This window comes from Dreissena polymorpha, chromosome 3, assembly GCF_020536995.1.
Source record: "Dreissena polymorpha isolate Duluth1 chromosome 3, UMN_Dpol_1.0, whole genome shotgun sequence".
Lineage (NCBI taxonomy): Eukaryota > Metazoa > Mollusca > Bivalvia > Myida > Dreissenidae > Dreissena > Dreissena polymorpha.
In genome coordinates, this window is record NC_068357.1 from 60,764,886 (window position 1) to 60,790,476 (window position 25,591).

General features: G+C 34.5%; 1 protein-coding gene across 2 annotated transcripts; it reads right to left on the reverse strand.

Moving 5' to 3' along the window:
* Nucleotides 1-24,837, reverse strand: LOC127874405 (failed axon connections homolog). Of its 2 annotated transcripts, none has more exons than XM_052418715.1 (6): nucleotides 24,540-24,837; nucleotides 9,813-9,948; nucleotides 8,487-8,683; nucleotides 7,521-7,726; nucleotides 4,872-4,988; nucleotides 1-3,475 (listed from the first exon to the last, which is right to left on the reverse strand). In XM_052418715.1, exons 1-6 carry the CDS (start codon nucleotides 24,614-24,616, stop codon nucleotides 3,321-3,323), a joined length of 888 nt encoding a protein of 295 aa, XP_052274675.1. In that variant the 5' UTR covers nucleotides 24,617-24,837; the 3' UTR covers nucleotides 1-3,320. The 2 variants fall into 2 exon arrangements, with proteins under 2 accessions (XP_052274675.1, XP_052274676.1); XM_052418716.1 differs by lacking the exon at nucleotides 24,540-24,837 and adding an exon at nucleotides 12,953-13,162.
* Nucleotides 24,838-25,591: the final 754 nt, after the last annotated feature.

The following is a 25,591-nucleotide window of genomic DNA, read 5'->3' on the forward strand; positions in this document are numbered from 1 at the left end:
GAATACTTAAACTTTTATTGAAAAACCGATACAATATGGCATACAATGTACACAACGATAGTAAGTATGATAATAACGCTTAAGTACAGTATGTGCGTTGTACAGAAAATACAATTTCATGTTGAAAAGATACACATTAGCGTCATTTCAACGACAACAATATAAAACAAATTTATATACATAATATATAAAACATGAATACAATATATGTTTGCCCGATTTTCCACTTTTCCGCGACTGTATCCGTGACCGTAATATAAAAAAAAAGAAATACGGCCACACTTAAACGCGTCGCGGGATATTAACCCATTTATGCTTAGTGGACTCTCCCATCCTTCTTAATTGGATCAATTTATTTTCAAAATTAGTGATGCCTGATATATTTATTTCTATATTTAGAATATTTCTTACAGAAATTCCTTAAAGCAAACAGCGCAGACCCTGATGAGATGCCGCATCATGCGGCGTCTCATCTGGGTCTACGCTGTTTGCCAAGGCCCTTTTTTTAGACGCTAGGCATAAATTAAGTAAAAAGAATGATCGTGATATCAGTTTTAGTTTAATATAGTGCGTGTGAGTATGAGACGTAAATACGTACTCGACCTGTGTATTTAAGGTTCATGTAAAGTGTAAAAAGGCGTATTCTTCACATAGGAATACTTCAATAAATATTATGGCAATAAATTCAATTTATAAGTCAATAGCATTGTAAACACTTGTAGAACATATAAGAAAATGCTTATAAAAAAATATGATGCAAAATGTTGCTTTTAAAGAAATATCCAGCGCATGCATGAAATTATCAAAATAACAAACGGAGTTAAATTGAACAAATTCCTTTGGTCAAAATATTGTATACACTTAATGTTAGGTACTACAAATGAAAAGTCCACACAACACACACCAACAATCCTAAAATATGCAAAAGAAAAACATAAAAAAATGTCAAAAGTTAACACAATAATTGGGAACTACTTTAAGTATGGTGGACTTACCAGTGAACCTTCATTTTCAAAATTACTTATTTACTCGCAATACAGTACTCATTATAGTCACAAAATGACACAATTACAAAAAATAAACTATATTACCAAAAGGCAAACACTTTGATTGTTCATTTGAAATATATAGGACTCGGAACGACGACTAATTGGCTACCTTAAAACAAATTACAACATGTTTATGTCACATCTCGAACTCCATACACGTTAGTTAAACATGTGGGGCATAAAACATCCGGTTTCAAGGAAGTCGACATAACAATATTTCAATTAACGATCTAGGCATAATATTTGTGGGATCGGAAAAATGAATTATACAAATGTTGGGCACACGTACATATTAAACCAACTGAACACTTACATTTCTATAAAAACCTTGTCATCGATCAAAAAATGCATTTGTTATTGTATTGTCATGTTTACTTGTTCAGGTAGCCATTATTTGCCGGAAGTATATTCGAAAAATATTTCGTTTCAAAATCGATCATTTATAAATTACTCACTATCCGTTTGTTCTAAAATTTGTATAATTTGTTTATGAGGTAATTTCTAGTTATGTTATAAAGTAAATATTTAATATAAGCAATATTTAACAAATTCGCAAATACGAATCATTACACATTTCTGACCAAGATGGACGACCGATGAAATTAAATCGGGAGGAGAGTCAATTATATCAAGATTCTTTTCAAATAGTGCGTTTCAAGTAAGTGTCATTGTTATGGAGATATTATGAAAATGATATATTTTCATTAATTTTATTTTATAAGATCATAACTCTTATTGATCGCATGCTATGCGCGTGGAAAGTTAGAATTTTTCCAAAATCTATAAATAGCGACTCATGGCATTGACATGTTCATTTTGAAATACGCATAGTGTCTTTGTGGGGCTGTATTGACGCAATTCAATGCTTGGAGTACCTAACATATAACTTGCATAAACTGTTGGTGTTTTATTTGGTGCATTTGTGTTTTTTTTATGAAATTGAGAATTTGCAATAAATTGCAATATTTTTGCTAATAATTACATTATTACTAACATTTGTGAGTGTTTTGTTTAATTGTATACATATATGGAATAAAAATGTGATTATTGCAACCATATGTAAATTTCATTAACTTATTTTGGGTATTACTGATCATTTTTATATTTTAAAATTTCATCTATGTGGGGTCATTTGGGGACTTTACATGAACCTTAAAAGACCGTTAGTCACGTGCGATAAGCATATACGCCTTGGACATTTTGTTATTGTAACCTGTTAATGTTGAAAACATATCGTTCCTTTTGATAAAGTGCACACATGTCGTCCGCATCCTCACTGAATTGCATTCGACATGTTTTCACGTTTATTGAAGCGCATGTATGAAAGCGGTTTGAGATTCCGTTGAAACATCTTTGAAGATTTTAATAAGAATCGTGTGAAATTAAAAGAGCTATGTAATCAAACAGTATCAGAGAAGGGAACAAGTTCTTGATCCTCCGCTAGAGAGCTCTTTACCTTCCGTTAGCAATGCGCTATATACTTCACACCAGTGTTTTTTTTGTTTTGCGGTTACGGACTACCTATGGACAATGGCTAATGCCAATTTACCTGTTTGCTTGATTTATTTGTACATGCTTTTTCGGAAAAGGACTAAGGATGAGGATATGTGAAGCGTGCAGGCTTATGACGGACTATTTTTATTAGATATACATGCAATTAGATTTATATGTATAGACTGTAACCATTATTGTCAATCGGATCTCGTAGAATTGCCTATCGGACATGGGTTTCAAAAGTAGGCTGGTGAAATATCAGTGTGGACCGTTTCAACAAACATCGTACGACAAATTTAGAATACGACACATATTTTAAAGAAAGATTACGTAAAACACCAAGGCATATTATTACTAATTTCCAGTATATTTATTAGTTTCATCAGTGTCTTACCGTCGGAATATGTTTTGCGTGGATATTTATCAACTTCTTGTATATTTTACTTTTCAAATTTTAGTCCTAAGTTAAGATTGTCGAACGATCTTCGATGAAACGACCCCCTGTGCTTTTCAATGCCATAAAGTCAATTTATCGATTTTTTTTAAACGGTTCTAGTCAAACAGTCACAAATGGCACATGGCAAACTTTGACCGCAACGTTTTGATTCCAGAAAATTGCTGTCAATTTGCAAACAAGCATCGTATTGTTATTTGACAAAACACTCCAGCAGTAAGTAGGCATTCATCCCTTGAGGGGATTCCAAGGCAACACCACAAGTACAGACGCAGAAGAAACCTGATGTCTCAAGAGATAAGATAACGCAACTATTGGTGACGTCATTGTGATACACTTTTATCTGTGACCTTTTCTGGAAAATACAGTTTTCCGTCATCATTGGAATATCGACTTCCGCCAATAACTACGGCGTCCCAGTCCGGCCAGAGTTCGTCTTTCATCCGATGAATGTAATCGACCAGGTTCTGTAAGTTGTCTGAAAGAAAACAAACGCTGCAATTTATTTTAACACATTGCTGCCTAACGTATAGAAAAAAGACCTTGGCAAACAGCGTAGACCCAGATGAGACGCCGCATGATGCGGCGTCCCATCAGGGTCTGCGCTGTTTGCTTTAAGAAATTTCTGTAAGAAATATTCTAAATATAGAAATAAATATACTAGACATCCCTAATTTTGGAAATAAATAAATCCAATTTAGAAGGATGGGAGTGTCCACTAGGCATAAATGGTTTAAATGCAAAAGTAGCATAAATATCACTCAGGTTCGTATCCAGTAGGGATAAATATAAATTGACACATAATAATTGGCCAATAAGCCAACTTGAAAAAACAAACTGTGAAAAAGCTTATTTCGGCGAAAAATTTCAGAAAAGAGTGAAACTTGTTCTGTGGCATAAATATTTATTGATCTCCCATTATATTTGATCGTTAGCGCGCATCTTCAGGAAAATAAAACATAAGCTTAAGCCAAATTGTAGCGAACAAAATTAAAAAGCCACGAAAATTCACATGATATTGAGTGCGTCCAATCGACCGGAATATACTCTCCAGACAAATACAGAGTTGATATTTTAGCGCGTCTATATGTCGGTTCTAAACCATACCACAAAGTTGCATATTTCAATCGATTAGCGTCAAAACCTTGGCCAGAAAGAAATGATCTCTGTTCACGTAATTGTTAATTACCATAGTTATCGATACCAGCGACGACTGTCATTTGCAAAGATTACTATTTCGGAGATGAACTATTATGGATGGCTGCTTAATCTAATCGATTTACATTCAAGCATTTGACTTCAAACCCAGCCGTATATTTACATTAAATACGTTTTGAATATCGGTGAAAATTATAGTAATTTTAACATCGCCTTTTATTTCTATGTGTAGACTGGTTACTTCTGTTAAATAATACAAACCATGAGAGCAGTGGTAAACTACAAAAATACCCTGTAAATTGACAAGCAGATGCTTTTAAGTCAATAATTTTGATGACAAAAAGCCAGATCAACCGGATAAAATTTGACAAGTTAAGCTGACAGCCGATATACTGTTGAAAACGTTGTAAGGTAAAACAAAAACATTCACACAAGAAGAAATTAATTCTTGAATTATCTCTGCATGGACCATTGCTTCTGAATAAATAACAAATACTAGTATGCGTTGAATAATTACTATGATGTATTTACATACACTATCCTTTAAATATGTTTTATCATTGTTCTTGTTTAATAATCATGTTTATAAGAGACCACATGATATGCGATATTTTGATTAAGAACATAATGCATTCTTTGGCGATATCAGTACAGAAATGGCTTATAAATGAATTAACACTAGTATGCATGTTGAATATGATTTCTTGACTCAGTACCTTGCATGTAGAGTTGGTGTCTCGAGCCGTCCATGTGCCAGTATATCTGCGACAACATACCGAATACCGCACAGTCCACCTCGCTCGGTCTGTCGCCGAGCAAAAACCGCTTCAAACCTTTAATGTATGTACATTATTAGAGGTGGTATCACCTGATAGTCAAGACGGTGACGTCCATGCGGCGACATGTATTTTTTGCCCTTGTATAACCTTTATTGCTTGTATTAATTTTGTTTAATGCCGCTCACTTTCCTGCCATATCAGCAAGAAAGTTACTATAGCTTATTTCGTATTTACTCGCTACGAATTTCTTAGTGGGATGACCTAATTACAGGTCCACTAAGAACGTTCGCAGTCGAACTATAAAGAAAATGTTTAACGAAATAAACGCTTATCACTTTCTTATTGATATGGCTGGAAAGTGAGCGGCATTTAAAAATTCAACAAAAGTAATATTAGGTATACAACGGCGAATAATACTTGTCTCGGAATGTACGTCGCCATCTCGACTAACACGTAATTACCACTCTGCTTATAATGCAACAATGAAATAACTTTAACGAATGATCAACCTTCGCTTAAAACTAGTATTATGAACAATGTTTAACCATTTGTTTAATCACTGTATAAATGTTTAATTATTAAGTGTCGTTGTTTAACCTGCACCAAAAAATGGGTTGGTTTTAACAAAACTTCTGAGCTCAAAGTTCAATCTGAGTTTAAGCTCAACTTAGTTTAACGTTGGGAAAATATCGGGAAGAATTTTCTTTAAGAAATCCATGGCCTTCTGCTAACAAAAAGGATAAATAATTAGCATGTAAGCCGAATGTTTAAAACAGGTGATTGTAAAAGACCTAAAATAGAAGGAACGCAGGGCTTTCCTTTAATGTTCATTAATGGGCATTGTGGTCGTCTACAACAGCAGGGTTACAATAGTTGCAATCTTAATGCACACACCTTTGTCGTTCAACGTTGCCCAATGTGTCTCCTCCACACTTATACACGTTGTGATCTCATATTCATTCTTAACAACCTTTATTCAATCGATCTCTTCATCAAGTACTACCATACAATCAATAGTGCCACAATGTGTTAAAGCATATAATGAATCGCGAGGAAATCATTATTTCCCTGTGGTTGACGCTTGAATACAAACACCACGCTGGTGTTGACAGATAACCAGTGCATAAAGGACTTGACCACTCTTGATGTAAATATCACATAGATAATACCGCGCCACGTGTTGTAAAGACCCTTTTGTGGTGCACACGCCTTAGAGGTCTTTCTACTTCAGATGTAAGATCATTTATAAGATATTATATGTAATAAGACACAACTAATAATTGAACCATTTCTCTTTTTGCGTGTTAATGTGCTTGCTTAATTGTGATAAATGTTGTTATAGACACAAAGAATGAGGACGCATGTTCGGAAGTTGCCAAATCCGATAGTGTCATCTTATCATTCAAAAGAGGATATAATAGGGATTAAATAAATAATCAAATATTTTTTCTTAATTTGGGATTTCAATATTTGATAGTTATGTTTTGCATTACTGGAATTTAATTTTGTATAGCAAGGTTTAATGTATATGTTAAAATCATGCATTTATAAAGACAATCGTCTTGAAATCGCCACTGACGTGATTGTTGTCCTACATTTTCAACAGCAGGACACAGATGATTGGTTACGTGTATTTTCTGACCCTTGATTTTTACTCCCTAAAAGCGAGGACATTTAGGTGCTTAACCTACGTCTCAATTTTCAAGTTTCTAGTTTATTAAGTTTAGACTCAGTTTACGTTTAAGTGTAAGTTCTGCCACAAACATTATTTAAGGTGTAAAGGCATTCACATGATAGCATAACGAATAAAGACATGATTTGGTGTCGGAATTAATGTTTACTCCATTATAATTTGACTTGCACATATTTTAAATCGCGGGCTTGGTTTGGGATTTAAACCGTGACCGTTGTTTGTTAGGAAATATTTTACTTTGTGTTATTTCTTCCTGATTGGCATCTCAATATTGATAACATAGTACTCCGGCTCTTATCTCGAATACAATCGTGATTACATTATCAAGTTCATTCAATGCAATTACTGTATAAGGAAGAAATTACAAGTAGAGGTCCGTTATTGTGTTACAACCACTAAGTAAAATGTCGATTGCATTCTAATATTAGAGTATTAGCTCTGCGTAAATGTCATATTCGAACACATATTTAGGCCTAGCTCTGTTTCATGCATGTGCGTAAACTGTTGTCTAAGATAAGCCTGTGCATTCCGCAGTACACGGTCCACAGGCTATATGAAACCAAATGATATTATTTATATTTGAGGTCTTAGACTAAGACTATTATGAATTACGACATTTAATGCCCACGGTTTATTCCTCCTTTACCCAACAACAAAGCAATAATTCTGTATCATACAGAAACAAATACAGTGCTCATACATTCTAACTTATGTTTCCTGATATGTTCATGTAATTTTGAGATTCAAAGGCGGATAAACATACTGCTTTTTAACTTATTTCTTATATTTTATAAAAAAAAATTAAAGCATTATTGTGGCCCTCATATGTCTAATAAGCAAACGCATCAATAAAGTTTGCTATTAATAATATATAATCATTCTTAAATACGAACCCAGAAATGTGGACAGGGCCTCCATGTCTCTAACAGCAATGTCCCAGACCTCCTCCTCCGTATGCCGTCCTATACCATGACCCCAGACCTCCAAGGCGATAATGAACTTCAGATAAGTCAAGGTGAAGAACTTCTTCAAGGGCGAATACGGGATGACCTTCTTGACCGCCTCGAAATTGCGACCGAATGTTTCTATACACATGGTCCTAGAAATGTGTCATAGCTGTATAAAGAGACTGTGCACCTTACATATCTTATCATTTTAAATCCTCTCTTTACAAAGTATTCAGAAAAGAAAACCGATCGTAAGGTTGCGCACCGTTAAATAAGTATGTAAGTTTGCACTGTTCATGTTTTCGTTTCAAGGACTAATAAAAGTTCTGGTAGATCTTGAAAACCATCTTTATACCATATACAGTAGGATTTCGGAAATGTTATAGCAACCACCAGAACAAAAATGCATCTTCAAGAGCCATTTACTCGAATCAACCCATACAAAATAATCATTAAATATTTCCACGACTAAATTCTAACATGGAACGTGATTGCCACAACATAGATGTATGGTTCCTTGCTCTTGACCAGCATTTCTAAAGAATGCAAAACATTTAACGTGAGTTTATTACCGTAACATAAGAGGCAAATATGACAACACTACATCAACAAAATCATATTCAACTCATCATTTGCAGAAATAACCATTTTTAGCAGAAAAGAAGCGTTATTTTTGGAACCAAAAATGATCCCACTATGCATACATCTCAATGATTTACTTTTCATCAAAGGTACTTTTTTGTCTTAGGTAAGTATAGCAAATCCAGACTAAAGTCTCGAAAGTCGTTTTTTGAGTTAACACAAAGATTCATTCACAACATAAATACCAGTACTTATAAACTAGCAATTTAAACTAATATTGTTTCACATATATACGACCGAACTATTTTCAATGTTTCAGTTTGTACCAACCAGTAAAGATTCTCTTCCGTCAGTTTCAAGAACGCCCTTCCAATGGCCTTGTCCTGCGCCGTGATATGCGAATCTGGGTCAAGGTCAAATTTTTTCTTAAGGTACTCTATGCACAGTTGGGAATCAGCGACCACCACACCGTTTAGTGCCATCCACGGCGTCTTTTGCTTGGCGGAGAATCTGCCCGTATGGTCATTCTAGCGAAATACATATATTTAACATAACCGCCTTTAACAGCGTGTTTTTCTCATATTTTGCAAATCATCAAATCAAATATTGTCGAATATTTTGCAAACGTAATGTTATGCATTATCTTTTATACACTGTTTAACATATTTGCATTTGTAAATATCGACCATTTGACGTTTTAATAGTTGAAACGAACCAAGTGATACATGAATTATAGCAAAAACACAATTTAATTCGCACCTGGGTTTCATCTTTAGACCTCTGGAAATAATATTCAAACGAGCTACTTCACGGCAATAATATACATGTTTTTATGTTTTCGTTATTTTTTAAATCTTCAACGCTTTCAACATCATACCTAGTTTAGAATATTTCGTCGCTTGCCGATAAAAGCACTTTGTATCCGTTTATTTCCTTTAAATAAGTACTCATAAACAAAACTGAATAAACGATAAATTGTATGTCATATTGTTTTCAACGTTCATTCTTTCTAATACTTAAAATCAACGGTTACACATTATATGTTCTTCATGGCCCGTGAGTCTGCGCTAAAATACTGTTCATTTCCATGTGTCCGAAGATATGAATGTGCGTAACACATATAGCATAACCCAAAACGATAAGTTAATAAGATAATACTATTTCACACGAATTAAAAAGCATGTACAATTTACTGAAAATCATAATGTTAGGTAGCGGATCCCTAATATTAAAGAATCAAATAGAGGCTCATTTAAAGAACAGGAAACACATAAACTAACTAGGACTTAAACGCGTAATCATTGATATCAATTTTACCAATATCATAATATCATACGAAGAACATGAATGAAACTTACCCAACGAGTGTGGACATGACAATGGAAATCTAGACAATATCAAGTACACTGTACGTTTTAAGCAACATTCATCAATTGAGATTTTTTTCACACGTATGGTGCTATATTATTTAGTTTAAAATCTCTTAATCCAGCAAAGCGTTTGTAGTATTACTTAAGATAACAAAAATAATACTTAATACGTTTGTTTCTTAAATCATTTAAATGAAAATAGCATCTAGAATAGAAAAAGAAGACGACGAAGAGAAGTACATGTATACAATTTCAGAAACAAAGGCAACGCTTAGCATAAACGTACCATGTAGGGTATTTTCATCATCCGTAGGAAGGTTTCCAACTTCATTGGAAAGGGGGAAAAACTAGGGGCTTTGGGGCCCCTTCCGACCTGGTATAACACCACCACATCTTTAGGGGCTGGCCGGAGGTATACTGGGCTGAAAAAGAACATCGCCGATTGAGACCCTGGCAATTGTTTGAAGCGGAGGATAATTTACAAGACGAGGATGATATGAGTCGTGTTCTGAGAAAACTGGGCATAATGCATGTGCGTAAAGTATCGTCGCAGATTAGCCTGCAGTCCGCACAGGCTAATCAGGGAGGACACTTTCCGCTTTAATGACATTTTTCCTTTAAATGAAGTCTCTTCTTAGCAAAAATCCAATTTAGGCGGAAAGTGTCGTCCCTGATTAGCCTGTGCGGACTGCACAGGCTAATCTGGGACGACACTCTACGCACATGCATTAAGCCCAGTTTTCCGAACAAGACTCGTATTGTTATGTCACAGTCGGGATAATCGTTTACGACGATGCTTACATTGGTCTAGTATGAAAAGCACATTGGGTTTACTCACCGAAACTGAAGAACACAATAAACGACAACCACAAAATCTGAGGAAGGCGACAAACAACATTCAACAAACAAATGTCATATACAGTTAATGGTAAATACACACACTAAATTTTTGGTACAGTCTGAGTTTAATTGAATTTAAAAAACAATAGTGGAAGAACAACACGTGAAATATGCTTTTAATTGAAAAACAACAACAACAACAAAATTAATATTATCAAACTGCAAGGGACATTAACGCCAGATTCTTGTTTCCGTTAAAAGCAAAGTAGGATAATAAAACATTTATGCAAGAAAACTAACTTGAATCAATATAGACCTAAACATGCTATAGGATCTGTTTAAACAAGCCAGATTGCATGGCCTGTCATTCAAACGGCGATTTAATTGGTATGATTTATTATCTTCTTTCTTTGCCCAAAATGCTAGTTGATGCAGCGACCTTTCTGTGAAGAATCGTATTACATGTGCATAACTGATCTCGGTCTATGCGCTTAACCCGTTTATGCCTAGCGTCTAGAACAAAGGCCTTGGCAAACAGCGTAGACCCAGATGAGACGCCGCATAATGCGGCGTCTCATCAGGGTCTGCGCTGTTTGCTTAAAGGAATTTCTGTAAGAAATATTCTAAATATAGAAATAAATATACTAAACATCCCTCATTTTGGAAATAAATTTATCCAATTTGGCAGGATGGGAGAGTCCACTAGGCATACATGGGTTAAGTATTTTAAGTAATTGCGTATCGAATATTGTCTGCTACATTTCTTGTTTTCATTTGTTTACTTGTGGCTTTACTATGAAACAGTTGCATAAATACTATTATAACGATGTATTGTTTAAAATATATTAATAAATCACGTAAGCCAAACGATTTATCGACATGTGTGACAACATTTTTTGCGCCGATTGTAAAGGGGTTATCAAGTAAACACATCGTTTCGTATTCAATTTGTAAAATATATGAAGTCCGGTCAATATTTATTTTTGAATTACGAGTGCAATTCGTACGTGCCGGTATTAAACAAAAATTGACAAGCCTACAGAGATGGAAATCAATTAATATGTTCTGTACATGTTTTTTTTATCTCTTTTGATCATATATTATAAGATTTGTTTAAGATGATAAAATAACAAAATGATAAAAAAAATAACAAGTACAATTAGGAAATCTATTTTAGGAAGGTATTTGGATCACACCTTTAACTTTTTTTATTTTATTAATGTATTACTTATTACTATTGTACGAGGAAATGTATTATATCGTAAATAAATAAAATTAATGTTATACGGACCAAAACATTAATTGCAATTACTTTGTTGTGCGAATTTTTATAATATTGTCGTTGTTTGATATCCTGTTTATAGTCAATCACGTATTATGATCTCTGTGTCTCATTTTTGGTCTTATCGAAACTTATTCAGATATGAAACCCACGCAATTTAATACAGCGTGAATTATTTTTTTTACAAAAACAATTAGAACAGAGCGTGGTTAGGATCATTTCTGTCATTTTGAAAACATTGGCAACGTACAAAGACAACGCACTAGATGGGGTTTACTTGTTTCGTTGACATGATACGTGTAAAGATAAATGTGTAATACATGTATAGGTAAAATGTATAATAAATGTATAATAATGTTTTTCTTAATTTATTTTGTAGCGATGTTTGTTATAATGTTTACATTTGCATTCGTTTTTGGCAAAGAAACCCGGCCTGATATTGCATGCTTAAAACACTTAACACAGCGGATTGTTTTGCTGTTAAATATGCTTCGAAATAATTCTGATGTGCAGCATGTACACAAATCTTCACACTTTCTTTCATACACATTTAATGGCGCAGATGCTTAAAATTAAAACTTTAATCTCAGTGATTTGCGAATATTATTAGAAGAAGAGAAGACAAATCGCATTTACTTGTTTATCGACAATTTTGTTACTATTAAAACAATTACACAATCGGATAATATGTGAAGAACTGCGAAATCTGAGATTTATAAATCGGTTATTCAGGTACAGTTATTTGTATTTAACTAAATTGACAAGCGCGGCAAAATACTTTCTGATTGTACAACACATTTCACCGATTGTACACCAATGCAAATGACTTACGTACCAAATTATTATATGTGTATGATAAAAACAAATGTTACTGAAACTTTCTTATTGTAAGTTTGTACATCAACATATAACATTCAAAAAACATGCAATTGGCAAAATTAGAAAATTTGCTTTTATATTTTTTAAATTAAAAGAGCTCACTTTTTACGCATGTACATCAACAGTTTCATGTTCCGAAGTTACCTTCATGTAAACATTATTCTGATAACTTTGCCTGAATATTTTGACTTTGTTCTAAAACTAAAAAAATACACGTGTAACCTGTTTATACCGATGAAAGCGTGCCTTTATAAAACATTTAAGTATTTATCTAAGCGTATATGTATTACAAGTTCGTTTTAAAGTACCAAATTCATTTCACTATATTTATCAACTAAGACAAAATCATACAACAAACTTTTCAATAAATAACAGTAATAAGCTTTCCGTTAATTTACTGTCGAATGAATAATCCACACAACTACCTGTTTTTCCAATAAAAATATACACGCACTAAAACACCAAGTATTCCAACAACACCAAACATAGAGAACAGATCCATGCTGTTGTCAACACCACTTCTAGCGCACTAGCGTTAAGAAAAATAACTTTATCGATACTATAGTCCAAATATCCGTTTTCCAGCTGAGCGGATAAATGCAGTTTGGTAAATATGAGCAGTTACTGACGTCGAGCATGTGTATGGTGGGCGCTTATTACCTCGAGTTGTTGCTATTAATCTTCAAGTATTATAATTATATGTTCGAGATGTTTCCGTTTGTATAATGTTGAGCGGATCCTTTGTTGTGCACATGCTTACGAGTGTAAGTGCTTAAACATGTTTAAACATAAAAAAAGCTTTTAAAGGGTTGACTTTTTCAAGGACAACGCGTATGTGTTGACAAATGATGATACAGGCAATGTTACCATTAAACGTGACAGTTAACGAATTGTATAGTGGACAGTGAACAGTGCACCGACCTGTGGACGCAAAATGAAAACATATGGTAAAAACACACATTCAAATGGAGAATCCGCCGACCATTGTGAATAACCAAAATGAATTTACATTATTGCTTTGAAATATAACAGTACAAATAAAAACAAACATATTCTCATCAAAGTGTTATAAAATAAAGTATTGCTTGCTTCTTCCGAGACATATTTACAAAGATACATGAGGCATACACATGAATGTTGGAAACAATATTTGTTTACATTGTTGTATATGATGTTGTTGTTGCTATTGTTGAGGTAAACGATTATAATGATACAAATGCGAATGACGTATATAACGAGGATAATACGTTATTTTGTTATCACGATACCGAATATAAAGGCGATGCGATTTATAACACTTAACATGGTAACAATGTCAAAACAAAAGAAAAACGTGAAACACAAATAACGCACCATTACACAATAATGCATAATAGATAAAGAGTCATGTTTCGTAATCTCTCTTTAACAAGCAAAAGTCTTGTACCCTGACAATACTTAGGATTTAATTACAAATTTAAATGATGTACATCTTTGACCGAACGCTCCTTGATGCAACCTCTTGTGTCAAGTTTCGCATTACAATTGTTCTTTCCCTTAGGGTCAGTGGGCTAACGTTAAATAAAGTATCAAAGTATTGGAGTATCGCATGTTTTCGTATGAGTTTGATGTTTTAAACAACATATAGACACGGCATATCGATGTTTGATGAAACTTACCGTCTTAAATCGTAAAAAATACCTGAACTATTACAATGAAGATTACCGATGCTTGCAAACGTATATCTGTACTAGTCTTTCTATGAGTCAATGGGACAATAATGTCCATAATGTTTAACAGGTGATACAGCATTAAATGAAATTTCGTAGCCCAGGTGCACAAGTTATCCTGTCAAGGTATATAGGTTTATCAGATTCACCACAGGCTATTAGTGTATATTGTGTTTGACGTGCTAAATAATCTTTAAAGAGTAAGTTTTTTAACCATTCTGTTCTAACGCATATGGCAAGTTTTGTTCGCACGAAAAACTTCGATTTTCCTTAATGTTAAAACTGCACATGTGACTTACAAATGATGTCTATTTACAAATGAAGACATCATAAAGAAAACAAATCACAGTGACTCATATATTAGATAAACTAAATTTATTACTTCATACAAGTAAAAATTTTACAATGAACTGGTGAGTTACATGTAAATATTTTTTAACAAAAGTTTACAATTTACACAAATCTTAATTGCGTTATATTTTGATATGTGTTGTATTACACATGTTTGAAAAAATATAACCGAAATATATATAGAGGATATTTGTTGGATTCGGTGGAATATCGATTTTATTTCACGAGTGATCATATTAAATAATATTTTCACGAGTGAAAATATGTATTTTTTATTATCACGAGTGTATTAAAGTCGATATTCCATCGAATCCAACAAATTTCCTCTTTTATTTAATGCTTTTTTTACCGTTTATTTACATTGTAAAAGAGTTTAACTGGATAATTTCGCTGGATTTATGACGTCATTTCGTTGAAAAATGACGTCATTTCAAAATAAAACAGTGAAAAATATCGATATTGTTCACTGTTTAAAACAGTGAAATACCAGTTTTATTTCACTGATATTTCTCTATAAACCACCGGAAAGCTATTACAAATTAAGGAAATTCGTATTGTAATCTACAGCGTACGTCATACAAATTGCGGATGAAATAGTTGTGGTATTCCAGTATATTCGTTCGTGTTTGAATGCACTAACGGTTCCGGAATGTTTAAGATCAACATAAATGCTTGAAGTAAAATACGCTTTCAACTACTATGATGCGCTCGCATATAACGCTTGAGCTTCTGACTTCACGCTTTTTAACAAAGGTGTCGTGTTGATCATCCGACTTCACGCCTCTTTATGAAGTTGTCAACCCTACCCCATGACGCAGCATTTCAGTACACGTACTTTTTAACCGCAAATTCTGATGATGAAAACTGTGATGAACTGAAAATTGGACGCTGATCAATACTCAAGTGGAACAAGAAATCCAAATCGCATAAGCGGACGAAACATGAGGTGCATTTACAAGATATTAATTTAAAAGTTTGTGCGGAAATCATTTGACAACAAGTAACAAACATATGTTAATTTTTATTTGCAATTAAGCCGCGTGAATATTCATTATTGATACATTTGTGGTCACCTTAATTTGAAAGAAAAACCTAATCGAATGGTCCTTGTTTATTTTTAACTTGTACAGCATGTCAACTAGAGGAAAACCCGGCTTTCAATACTAAACGAAGAACAGATAATGGTGCATCCTCCTTTATTTTACAAAAAATGCTTTTAAATTCATATACAGTAAAACATATTAACATATGATATAGGTTTATTGATGACAAATACAAACACATATGTGATAATTTACCAATACATTTTGTTAAATTTGAAGATTTTTTATACCAGTTGGTAAACATGATCCGGCACGGCAATTACATCAAAATATTAATATAAATTTATATAAAACAGTTAACATATCAAACGAAGAAAGCCAAACACTAGCCACGTTTCCAATAAAAATAGCCACGTCATGATCATTAGGATGATGATTATGATAACTAGACGATTCTGGTGTTGGTGATGTTGATACCATCCAATGAAGATATTTATTGCGAAGATTTTCGGTATAATTGATATTTAAAAGTATGATTGACCAAGTAAATAGAATGTACAATAACTGTCCACTCCTATTATGCTCTTCGAAATTTAGAGCTTGGTTTCAAAATAAAACTGGTTTTCTGATGTCTGTAGATGCGTCACTGTTTGACCTGTCTGTCAAGTGGTCATTCAATTAATAAGATAAACGCAAATCTCATCTGCCGGAATGCTACTTGATATAGCCACATGTGCTGTCAAGTGTCGGATTACGCTGCGTGCTTAGGGTCAGTGTGTGAATGTATTTAAGCAGAGCATGAACTTTGTTGAAAACAAAATACAAGTAAAAAATAGAAAATTGAACATTCATGCGTTTATAAATAAGAGGTAAATAAAATACATAATAACGGTCAAGTTGCTCAAATTTAAATTGAAAAAAACACAACTTGAAAAAGGAAATGCTGTTGTCATTAATTGTTTCATGTTTTTAAATAATGTATTTATTAGGTAAAACATTATTTAAAACATGTTAAATGAACGCCTGTTTCACCGGAAAGCATATAAATTATATATTTTAAATTAATAGCTGACGATAAAATGTTATAACATGTGTCGTTGTTATTCATTACGGGTGGTGTTTAAACCATTTAGCGTAAAAGCAATATCTAAACTTGTTGGATGTTCAAGCAATGCATGGACAGTGGCAACTATCCTCACTTGAAGCAACATTATTGCATTGTCGACAAGGTAAAGTACATATACTATTATGACTCCAGTAAAGGAATGCCAGTCGTTGACAAAACATATTAACACGACTTTCGTCCAATCTTATCTTGTAAATACCTTGACGATTTTTTCCAGCTTATTAAAAATGCTGACTGAAGTATTTTACAGGCGCTAAGGATTTTCAAGTATGTTTGTTTTAAATAGAATATCGTTAGTTTGTGTAGAAAGTGGAAAAATAACCACTGCTTAGCCTGGTGATAGACTTATAGAGATGTACCCTGATTGTACACGTATAAAGACGTATTCTGATGGTACACGTATATAGATGTAGCCTGATGATGCATGTATAGAGATGTAGCCTTATGATACACGGACAGAGATGTACATTGATGATACACGCATAGAGATGTAGTATAATTGTACACGTATAGATAGAGATGTAGCCTGGTGGTATATGTATAGAGATGTAGCCTGACGGTACACGTGTGGAGATGTAGCCTGACAGTATACGTATAGAGATGTAGCCTGAAGGTTCATGTATTGAATTGTAGCCTGGTGGTACATGCATAGAGATGTAGCCTGATGGTACATGTATAGAGATGTAGGCTGATGGTACACGTATAGATATGTAGCCTGATGGTACACGTATAGAGATTTAGCATAATGGTACACGGACAGAGATGTAACCTGACGGTATACGTATAGAGATGTAGCCTGATGGAACACGTATAGAGATGTAGCCTGACAGTATACGTATAGAGATGTAGCCTGTCGGTTTAAGTATAGAGATGTAGCCTAATGGTACACGTATATAGATGTAGCCTGATCGTACACGTATAGAGATGTAGCCTGACGATACACGTATAGAGATGTAGCCTGAAGGTCTACGTATAGAGGTGTAGCCTAATGGTACACGTATAGAGATGTAGCCTGATGGTGCACGCATAGAGATGTAGCCTGATGGTACATGTATAGAGATGTAGCCTGACGGTATACATATAGAGACGTAGCCTGATGGTACACGTATAGAGATGTAGCCTAATGGTACACGTATAGAGATGTAGCTTGATGGTACACATATAGAGATGTAGCCTGACGGTATACATATAGAGATGTAGCCTGAACGATACACGTATAGAGATGTTGCCTAATGGTACACGTATAGAGATGTAGCCTGATGGTACACATATTATATAGAGATGTAGCCTGATGGTATACGTATAGAGATGTAGCCTGACGGTATCCGTATAGAGATGTAGCCTGATGGTACACGTATATAGATGGAGACGTATAGAGATGTAGCCTGATGGTTTACGTATTGAAATGTTGCCTGATGGTACCTGTACAAAGATATAGTCTGATAGTCCAACTATAGTGATGTACCCTGATGGTACAGGTATTAAGACGTTTAAGGCGAAACTACTAAGCCTTATGGTACACGTATAGAGACCATAAGGTATACAGATTTATAAGGCGGCACTGGACTTGAAGGAACGTTTTAATTTTATTTTAATGACTGTCCAGATTCCAAGCAAATCTATATGATAATATACACCTATGTTAGTGAACAACGTGTAATTCCTTTTGTTAAAAGTTAAAATATACCTTGCATGAAGTAGATCTTTCCCTTACGAATAGCTATTGTTAATGAGATAAAAGATCCAGTGGCTTTATTTAAAAATGTTTTACCAGGTTTATCATGCAGATTGCAATAACATTTATTTGAGATGATCATTTTTTAAAGTCATCGTTTCTTTAAATGGTAAATTGTTTATTAATCATTGTAAAGAAATACGCATATATACGATTTCCGAGCCCCAGTTGGTTTAGATTTTCCCGCGAATCTTTAACAAAGACAAAACTGATAAAATTGTGATATATACGACGTGCGCATATACATTTAACACTTATAAAAGAACGCGAAGTAAATTTATTGTATTCATCTATCATTTTGAAATAATTGACAGCAAAAAAAAATCTCTCATGAGATTGCCTGTATTCCGGCTATTTATCTAAAACTCTGAACAGTACATAATCAATTTTAAAATGAAATATAAAGGTGGACTGATGTTGCTTTCGCATTCATGCATGTAAGTTAGATATGTATTGCTTCACTCTTTACATGTATTAAATAGTGTGATAAGTTTGACTGCAGTCAAATTTCGAAGTATTATAGTAGCATTCACATACAAGCTTTAACAGTATTGTTGTCATCTTACATTTTTATTTACTTTTAACATGTGAAGATCAAGTGTATACATGCATTCAGTTCATTTTCTGTTTTCGTAGTATTTCGATAAGTATTTGCAGTTGCATTCTTCTTTAAAAGAAACAAAACGGCATGATAGAGTATTATCTTTAAAACGGACCGAATGCTGTATTGTGAAATTTGAATGCGAATACAATTGTTGGAATGTACATAAACGCTGAATATTAGTCTTCACTATAGTTGTTGACCTCAGTACACATACATTAAATGTTAGATTGCAGTACAAGTGTCGACCTCAAGTTGTTGACCTCAGTACACATACATTGAATGTTAGATTGCAGTATAAGTGTCGACCTCAAGTTGTTGACCTCAGTACACATTCATTGAATGTTAGATTGCAGTACAAGTGTCGACCTCAAAACACAATTGTTATTTGCACACACACATGTAATGACAAACGTGCTGACTGTTTAAAGTGAAATTTGAACTATTGGCGAAGGTCATTAAGATTGTAGTAGATATGGAATTCAAAATCATATTATTATTTCATCCTAAAGGGCAATAACACCATTATGATATCACCGCCATGATTTCGATCTCAACGTCATTAAGATATGTATAGCCATAAACACCAAATGGTTATTATCATAGTATAATCATTATCTGCATATATTATATATAATACATACATATCGTTATGCGAGGTTTAATCGCGAGTTTCAAAGCAATAATTCAGTTACCAGACATGAGTATTCCTGATATTTCCGTATAAAAACGATCGGGTATTTACCGATGATCGCAATATTGATGATCTGGTGATGAGGAACACGCTTCTTTTCAAGCTGATGTTAATTACGACTGCGAAGATGGTAACGATGCAAATGTAAGGATGTGAATTTGATAATAATACTTATAATAATGATGGGGTTTTGGTGATGAAGATGATATAAACTTATGATAACAACGATTTTAAGGTTGACAACGATCAAGATAATGAGGATGAAGTTTACGTAATGCGGATTTACTTCTTGGCAAAACATTTCACTAACGCAGTGCGGATTTTCTTTGTGTTGAAGTTGGGTTTATACTATTATATTCCCTCCATTTCCAGTAAAGTAAACCATTACATTTCCATCAGCGCTTTGATTATTTGTAATTATCAAGTACCAAAACAGTATCACTAAGTAAATAAACCACAAATTAATAAAGTAAAATACTTAAAACCATTACATGATTCACACGAATTAAAAAGTGTGTTAATATTTTGTCGCATATAAAAACCACATTGTTCAATACAAATAGCCTCTCACTAATGCACGCAGTACACCAACTGTTAAGTAACAGTGTTTAATACAAATCGCTTCTCACTTATGCACCCCATACGCCAACTGTTAACAGAGTGTACAAATCCTTGCTGTTGTAAACACCACCAACGCGTTTAATGAATTAACTTAACCGAGAGATATTCCAAATAATCATTGTTTCAGGTGCGCGATAAATATTATGTCATAACAGTCTGACAGATTAATATAAACAGTCGGCGAAGGTCTAATGGCAGCCGGAACCTGTCTTAACTAATTCAATTTCACGTTATACATCCTCGTTTGATTTTACTTATATGTGTTCCATTACTTCATGATTAAGAGTGAAATGAACGCTCCTGACTTGCTTAAGCTATGGTACACACTGGTCTCGAGTTGTACAAAATCGATGATTTTCGGCGGTGGCGGCGGTGGCGGCGGCGGCGGTGGTGGCGGTGGTGGTGGCGGCGGCGGCGGCGGCGGCGGCGGTGGTGGCGGTGGTGGCGGTGGCGGCGGTGGTGGCGGCGGTGGCGGCGGTAACGGCGGTGGCGGCGATGGCGGCGGTGGCGGCGATTGTGGAGGCGATTGTGGCGGCGGTGGCGGCGGCGATTGTGGCGGCGGTGGTAGCGGTGGCAGAGGTGGCAGAGGTGGCAGCGGTGGTGGTGGTGGCGATGGCGGTGGCGGTAACGGTAGCGGTGGCGGTGGTGGTGGCCGTTGCGATGGTGGTGGTTGCCGTGGCGATGGTGGTGATGATGAGGATAATGGTGACGATGGCGATAACAATTAAAAATCACCGAACATCCATGCCAATAAGCCGTCCAAACAGTCAAACTGACAGGATGCAAAAATAAACCTTGCAATGCGATATCTACAAATATGTCACTGTATTCAGCCTGTCACTGAAGCAGAGATTTAACTAGAGATAAATGCGACACTCAAGCCAGTGAACGCTGTTTGATACAGCAACCTCGTCGGTCAAATGTCGCTTTACACGTGAGTGCATGTTCAAACTTAAGGTCAATCTTGAGTCAGTCTCTTAAGTGTTTAACATTGGTTGAACAATAAAAGCGTGAATAACGGTTTTTAGATTCGGCACCTGAGATTTTCAGGTTTACATAAGCTTTTATTGACTCATTCAGTGTTAATTAAATTCAAAGAAAACATCTTTGAAAAACAGAAATACTGCTTTGTTATTTAGTGAACATATACATGTATGATTATTTAATGTAATTCCTAGAAGAGACGAAAAGCTTTTAAAGTAGTTTTTTCCATAACTTTCCATATCACAAAAGGACAATGAGATGAAACTAAAACCAGGAAATATATAACGAGTGCCATTGTTTCTATTTGATCTATGACTTCCTGGGTCAGATAATGACTTCTTTATTTTTCCATCACATCTTGTGTATAAAGCATTCAGCCAATAAACACATTTGCAAGAGAATATAAGGAAATGTTGGTAATATTATTTAACGAAACGTGAATTCTTTATACACACTTTACATGCCTTTCAGCCTTGTCGTTAACACTAACGGGAACCGTATTTCAATAATTATTTTAAGTAGCCTTGGGGGGGGGGGTGCGTTGAGTGCGTTCGCACCCAATCTTTTTGACAAGTAAAAAAATTGTACTATTAGTTGCACACAACTTTATTTGACGCAAAAGCGGTTATTTATTTTTCCAGGAGACCAGTAAGGCTTCGTATTTTAGCGTTAAAATAATGTATTCAATATGCAACCGGCAGGTCACCATATAATTCATATCTCGATTAAGTCATTTCCTAGATAGCGCATGATTTTTATTTACAAGTTTAACCGTAGAATTGTTGAAATCAACATAAGTTTTGACAGCAAAAGTTGAGAAGATCTAAGAAGCCGGTCCGCGCGAAATGGAATTTGAATCTTTGTTATAAATGGATATTTGTTTTCTGTAAAATGAAAAATAATTAACCTGGCACCCTTATCCGTATAAAATCGATACTTATTTAAGGATATTTGATACTGAATGATTGTTTTGTAACTTTTGTAATCGTTATTAATGTCTGTATAAAAGCTATAACTTTAACAGATATCATAACAAAATGATGAAGCCTACTTATTGTGGGTTGAAATCCCAGTCCAATAACCTTTTTCGACAATTATCTAAAAACAATTTGATTAACTTGAATAAATAATCCTATGAAAATGAAAATACATTTAAGATGATTATTAACGGAATGTTATGTCAGCTTCCGAAAATGACTGAAATCAAAGGACACTCTATGACTATTGCCGAAGACAAATGAGTCACTGGTTAATAACTTTGATTTTACCACTATTTATAACAATTACGCATGGCGCACAGCATTTCCGATAAAATGCGTTGTCTTTTTGTTATATCACCGTACAACCATTTTCGGATCCCCTAAAGGGGTTTCCAGCAACACAAATATCAGCTATGGTCAAGACAGGATAATTTTTTTGTTGAATGACAAGAAAACAAATCATTTCTACAAAGCAATGTAGCTTTTTTGTAGTTTACCAACACTTAATTTCAAACTTGATACTAGGCATGTTCTACCCTTAAGCAGTTGTTATAATGAATTTAAAACGTTATAACATATGATCAGGTGGACGTCAACGTTAAATGTTCATCAACTGTGACGGATCTTGAGCATATAATGGGCAAATAAGTACATCTTTTTTCTTCAACGTCCTGGTATACATTGATAAGGACTTTGAGACCATAGGACCAGTAGTTTGTGGTTATAGGGTCTTACTGAAGCCTTAAGTGTTATATGTTTCTGAAATACGTTTAGAAAAAAGATAACTAATTTGTTAAAAATAGTTACAAAAAATGATTAAAGTAATCAGTTGTACCATTTTGATTTATTTTTAGTATTGCTGCAGATTAGAGAAGACCCAGTTTTGTTAATCAGTGTTTGTTGTACAATACACTATTATCACGTTTAGAGCAAAGCTATGCCTCTGGTACTATCCACAGTAGCAGACAAACAATTCTTTTGTAAAATAAGGCAAACATTTCCATTGGATTTGCTCGATTTATGAATGGTAGAATGTTGGAATGGTAAAACAAACCAATTTTATCTTAGATTCCAAGATTCAAATAAATAATGATATTTTATACCGTTCTTATTGTTGATTTAATATTCTATAAATTTGTTGTTGCATATGTAAATAAAATGTGTGCGAGCATACCAGTGTCGGAGTAAACACCGTAAAAAATGATGTTTCATTCTCGAAATTTTCTAGGGGGAGGACCTCCAAAGCCCCCGATTGCAGGAGGGGACACACCCCCTTCGCCGGCAAAAATTCGCACCCCCTTTTCAAAACCCTGGCTACGGGCCTGATTTTGGAATGCACAATTCGAATTCACATATTCAATTTTAAAATCGTCGCAACAATTCTCACAGTTATTCATAAATATAAATTTCATGCATGCATCCTAAGATGTTACTTTTAATTTAACGTTCATGTGCATTGAAGGTCCCACGCCTTTTTATAATGCATGTTACCTAAGTGATTTCTGAACTTAAGTTCAACAATCAATACCAAGTAACATCTATGTGATGAATTGCGCGCAAATTATCTTGGAAACTGCAACTTGACAATATAGTTTGACCACATGTAAATCTAATAACGACAAAACTGCGATTGAACATTGTTTTATGCTGAACGTTTTGAACTAAATAATTAAATAAAGATGATTAATCAAGCTGAAAAACTAATTCGCTTGGCATGTTTTACCGACAAACACTTCTTACTATCGCGGTATCTGTTGAGAAATGGACAACTAACAAGAATGTTCAATGCTCTGTGCAAGGTTAAATTGACGTTCTAATGCTTTACGGTATCAAATGTTTATAAACAAATTATTAAGATCTAGTTGTATTATTTATTTTATTTATACTTTCATAATTTGTAATGTGTACTTTTGCATGCAAAATCACAGGCAAGAAGGTTTTTTGATTAGTTAGGAGGTTTTGCTATGGTATTGTATAAAATCTACACACTGGAAATTTAAGTTGATAAATGTCATAAAATACACATTTCTGCATCTTTCATGTAATGAAGATACATTCAAGTAGACTGATATTGAAAACACAATTTAGTACACTTCTTTACATGAAAAAGATTAAGTATTTGTTCCAAACATATAACCCCTTCATGGATAGATACTTCATAAACATACCTATTTTTCCAATACCATAAACAACACGCCAGTGTTCCCAGCACACCAATAGCACATAACAGGGAGCACAAATCCATGGCTTGTACCACTCTTAACACCACCACTACTATTGAATAGTCTTAACCAGCGATATCCCTTACATAAGTTACACGTCTGTCTGGATGAAATGGTTTGTAATCACATTAATCGTTCAATACACGGAGTTGTAGTTGTGTCGATGTCAAGTACTCTGTTGTATATACTGTCGCATCTTCCTCAGGATGTGGCTTAAAACCTTGGATTGACATATATATGTTGTGTGTGTGTACTTTTGCCGGCGTAGCTGTAATAACCAGCTTTTCACCGTATACGACTTTAAATAACGCCAACAGACCCGAATGAATACAATCCATTCGATACACTGGCTGTTTTGAGCATAATCCCCTGGAACATTAGCAACATCAATGCGTCTTTGTAGAATAGATTGTAACACCGTTCTGTGTAGGGAAATGCGGACTACTCTATTTTGTCCATACCAAACAAAGATACATATTTGGGCCCAGTTACAATACGCATTACCGATAAGTTCCATCCCAAGATTTTCAGGGTCAGTGCTGGGTCTGTTAAGCTTCCGAGGAAGATGGAATCTACTATCAAAACGCCTTATGTTGATATCACAGTATTGCTTTCAAGATATCAAATAACACGAATTTAAGGGAAAGAAATTAATTACAACCTATCGATAAATGCTCTTTGTCTTTTATTGAGACACAAAACCACCGACATAGTATAATGTCCATGATAGAAGGTAAATCTTTAATTATCTAGCCACAAATATATGACGTACGCGATCCCAGTCTGAAAATCTTTCCTGCAAGTCAGAATTGGCTACCGACATTTGCCAGATTGCTATAAATAACACATTAAGACTTTTAATCGAAAAGTATCGTTGGTTGATGTTTCATTAACAACACGCGGAGAGATTTTTAAAGACCGCGTCATGCGAAAATGGGTCTTACGTAATATGCTGCCAGCGTAGCTCCAGTCAAGCCTACGCATCCGCCCAGTCTTGT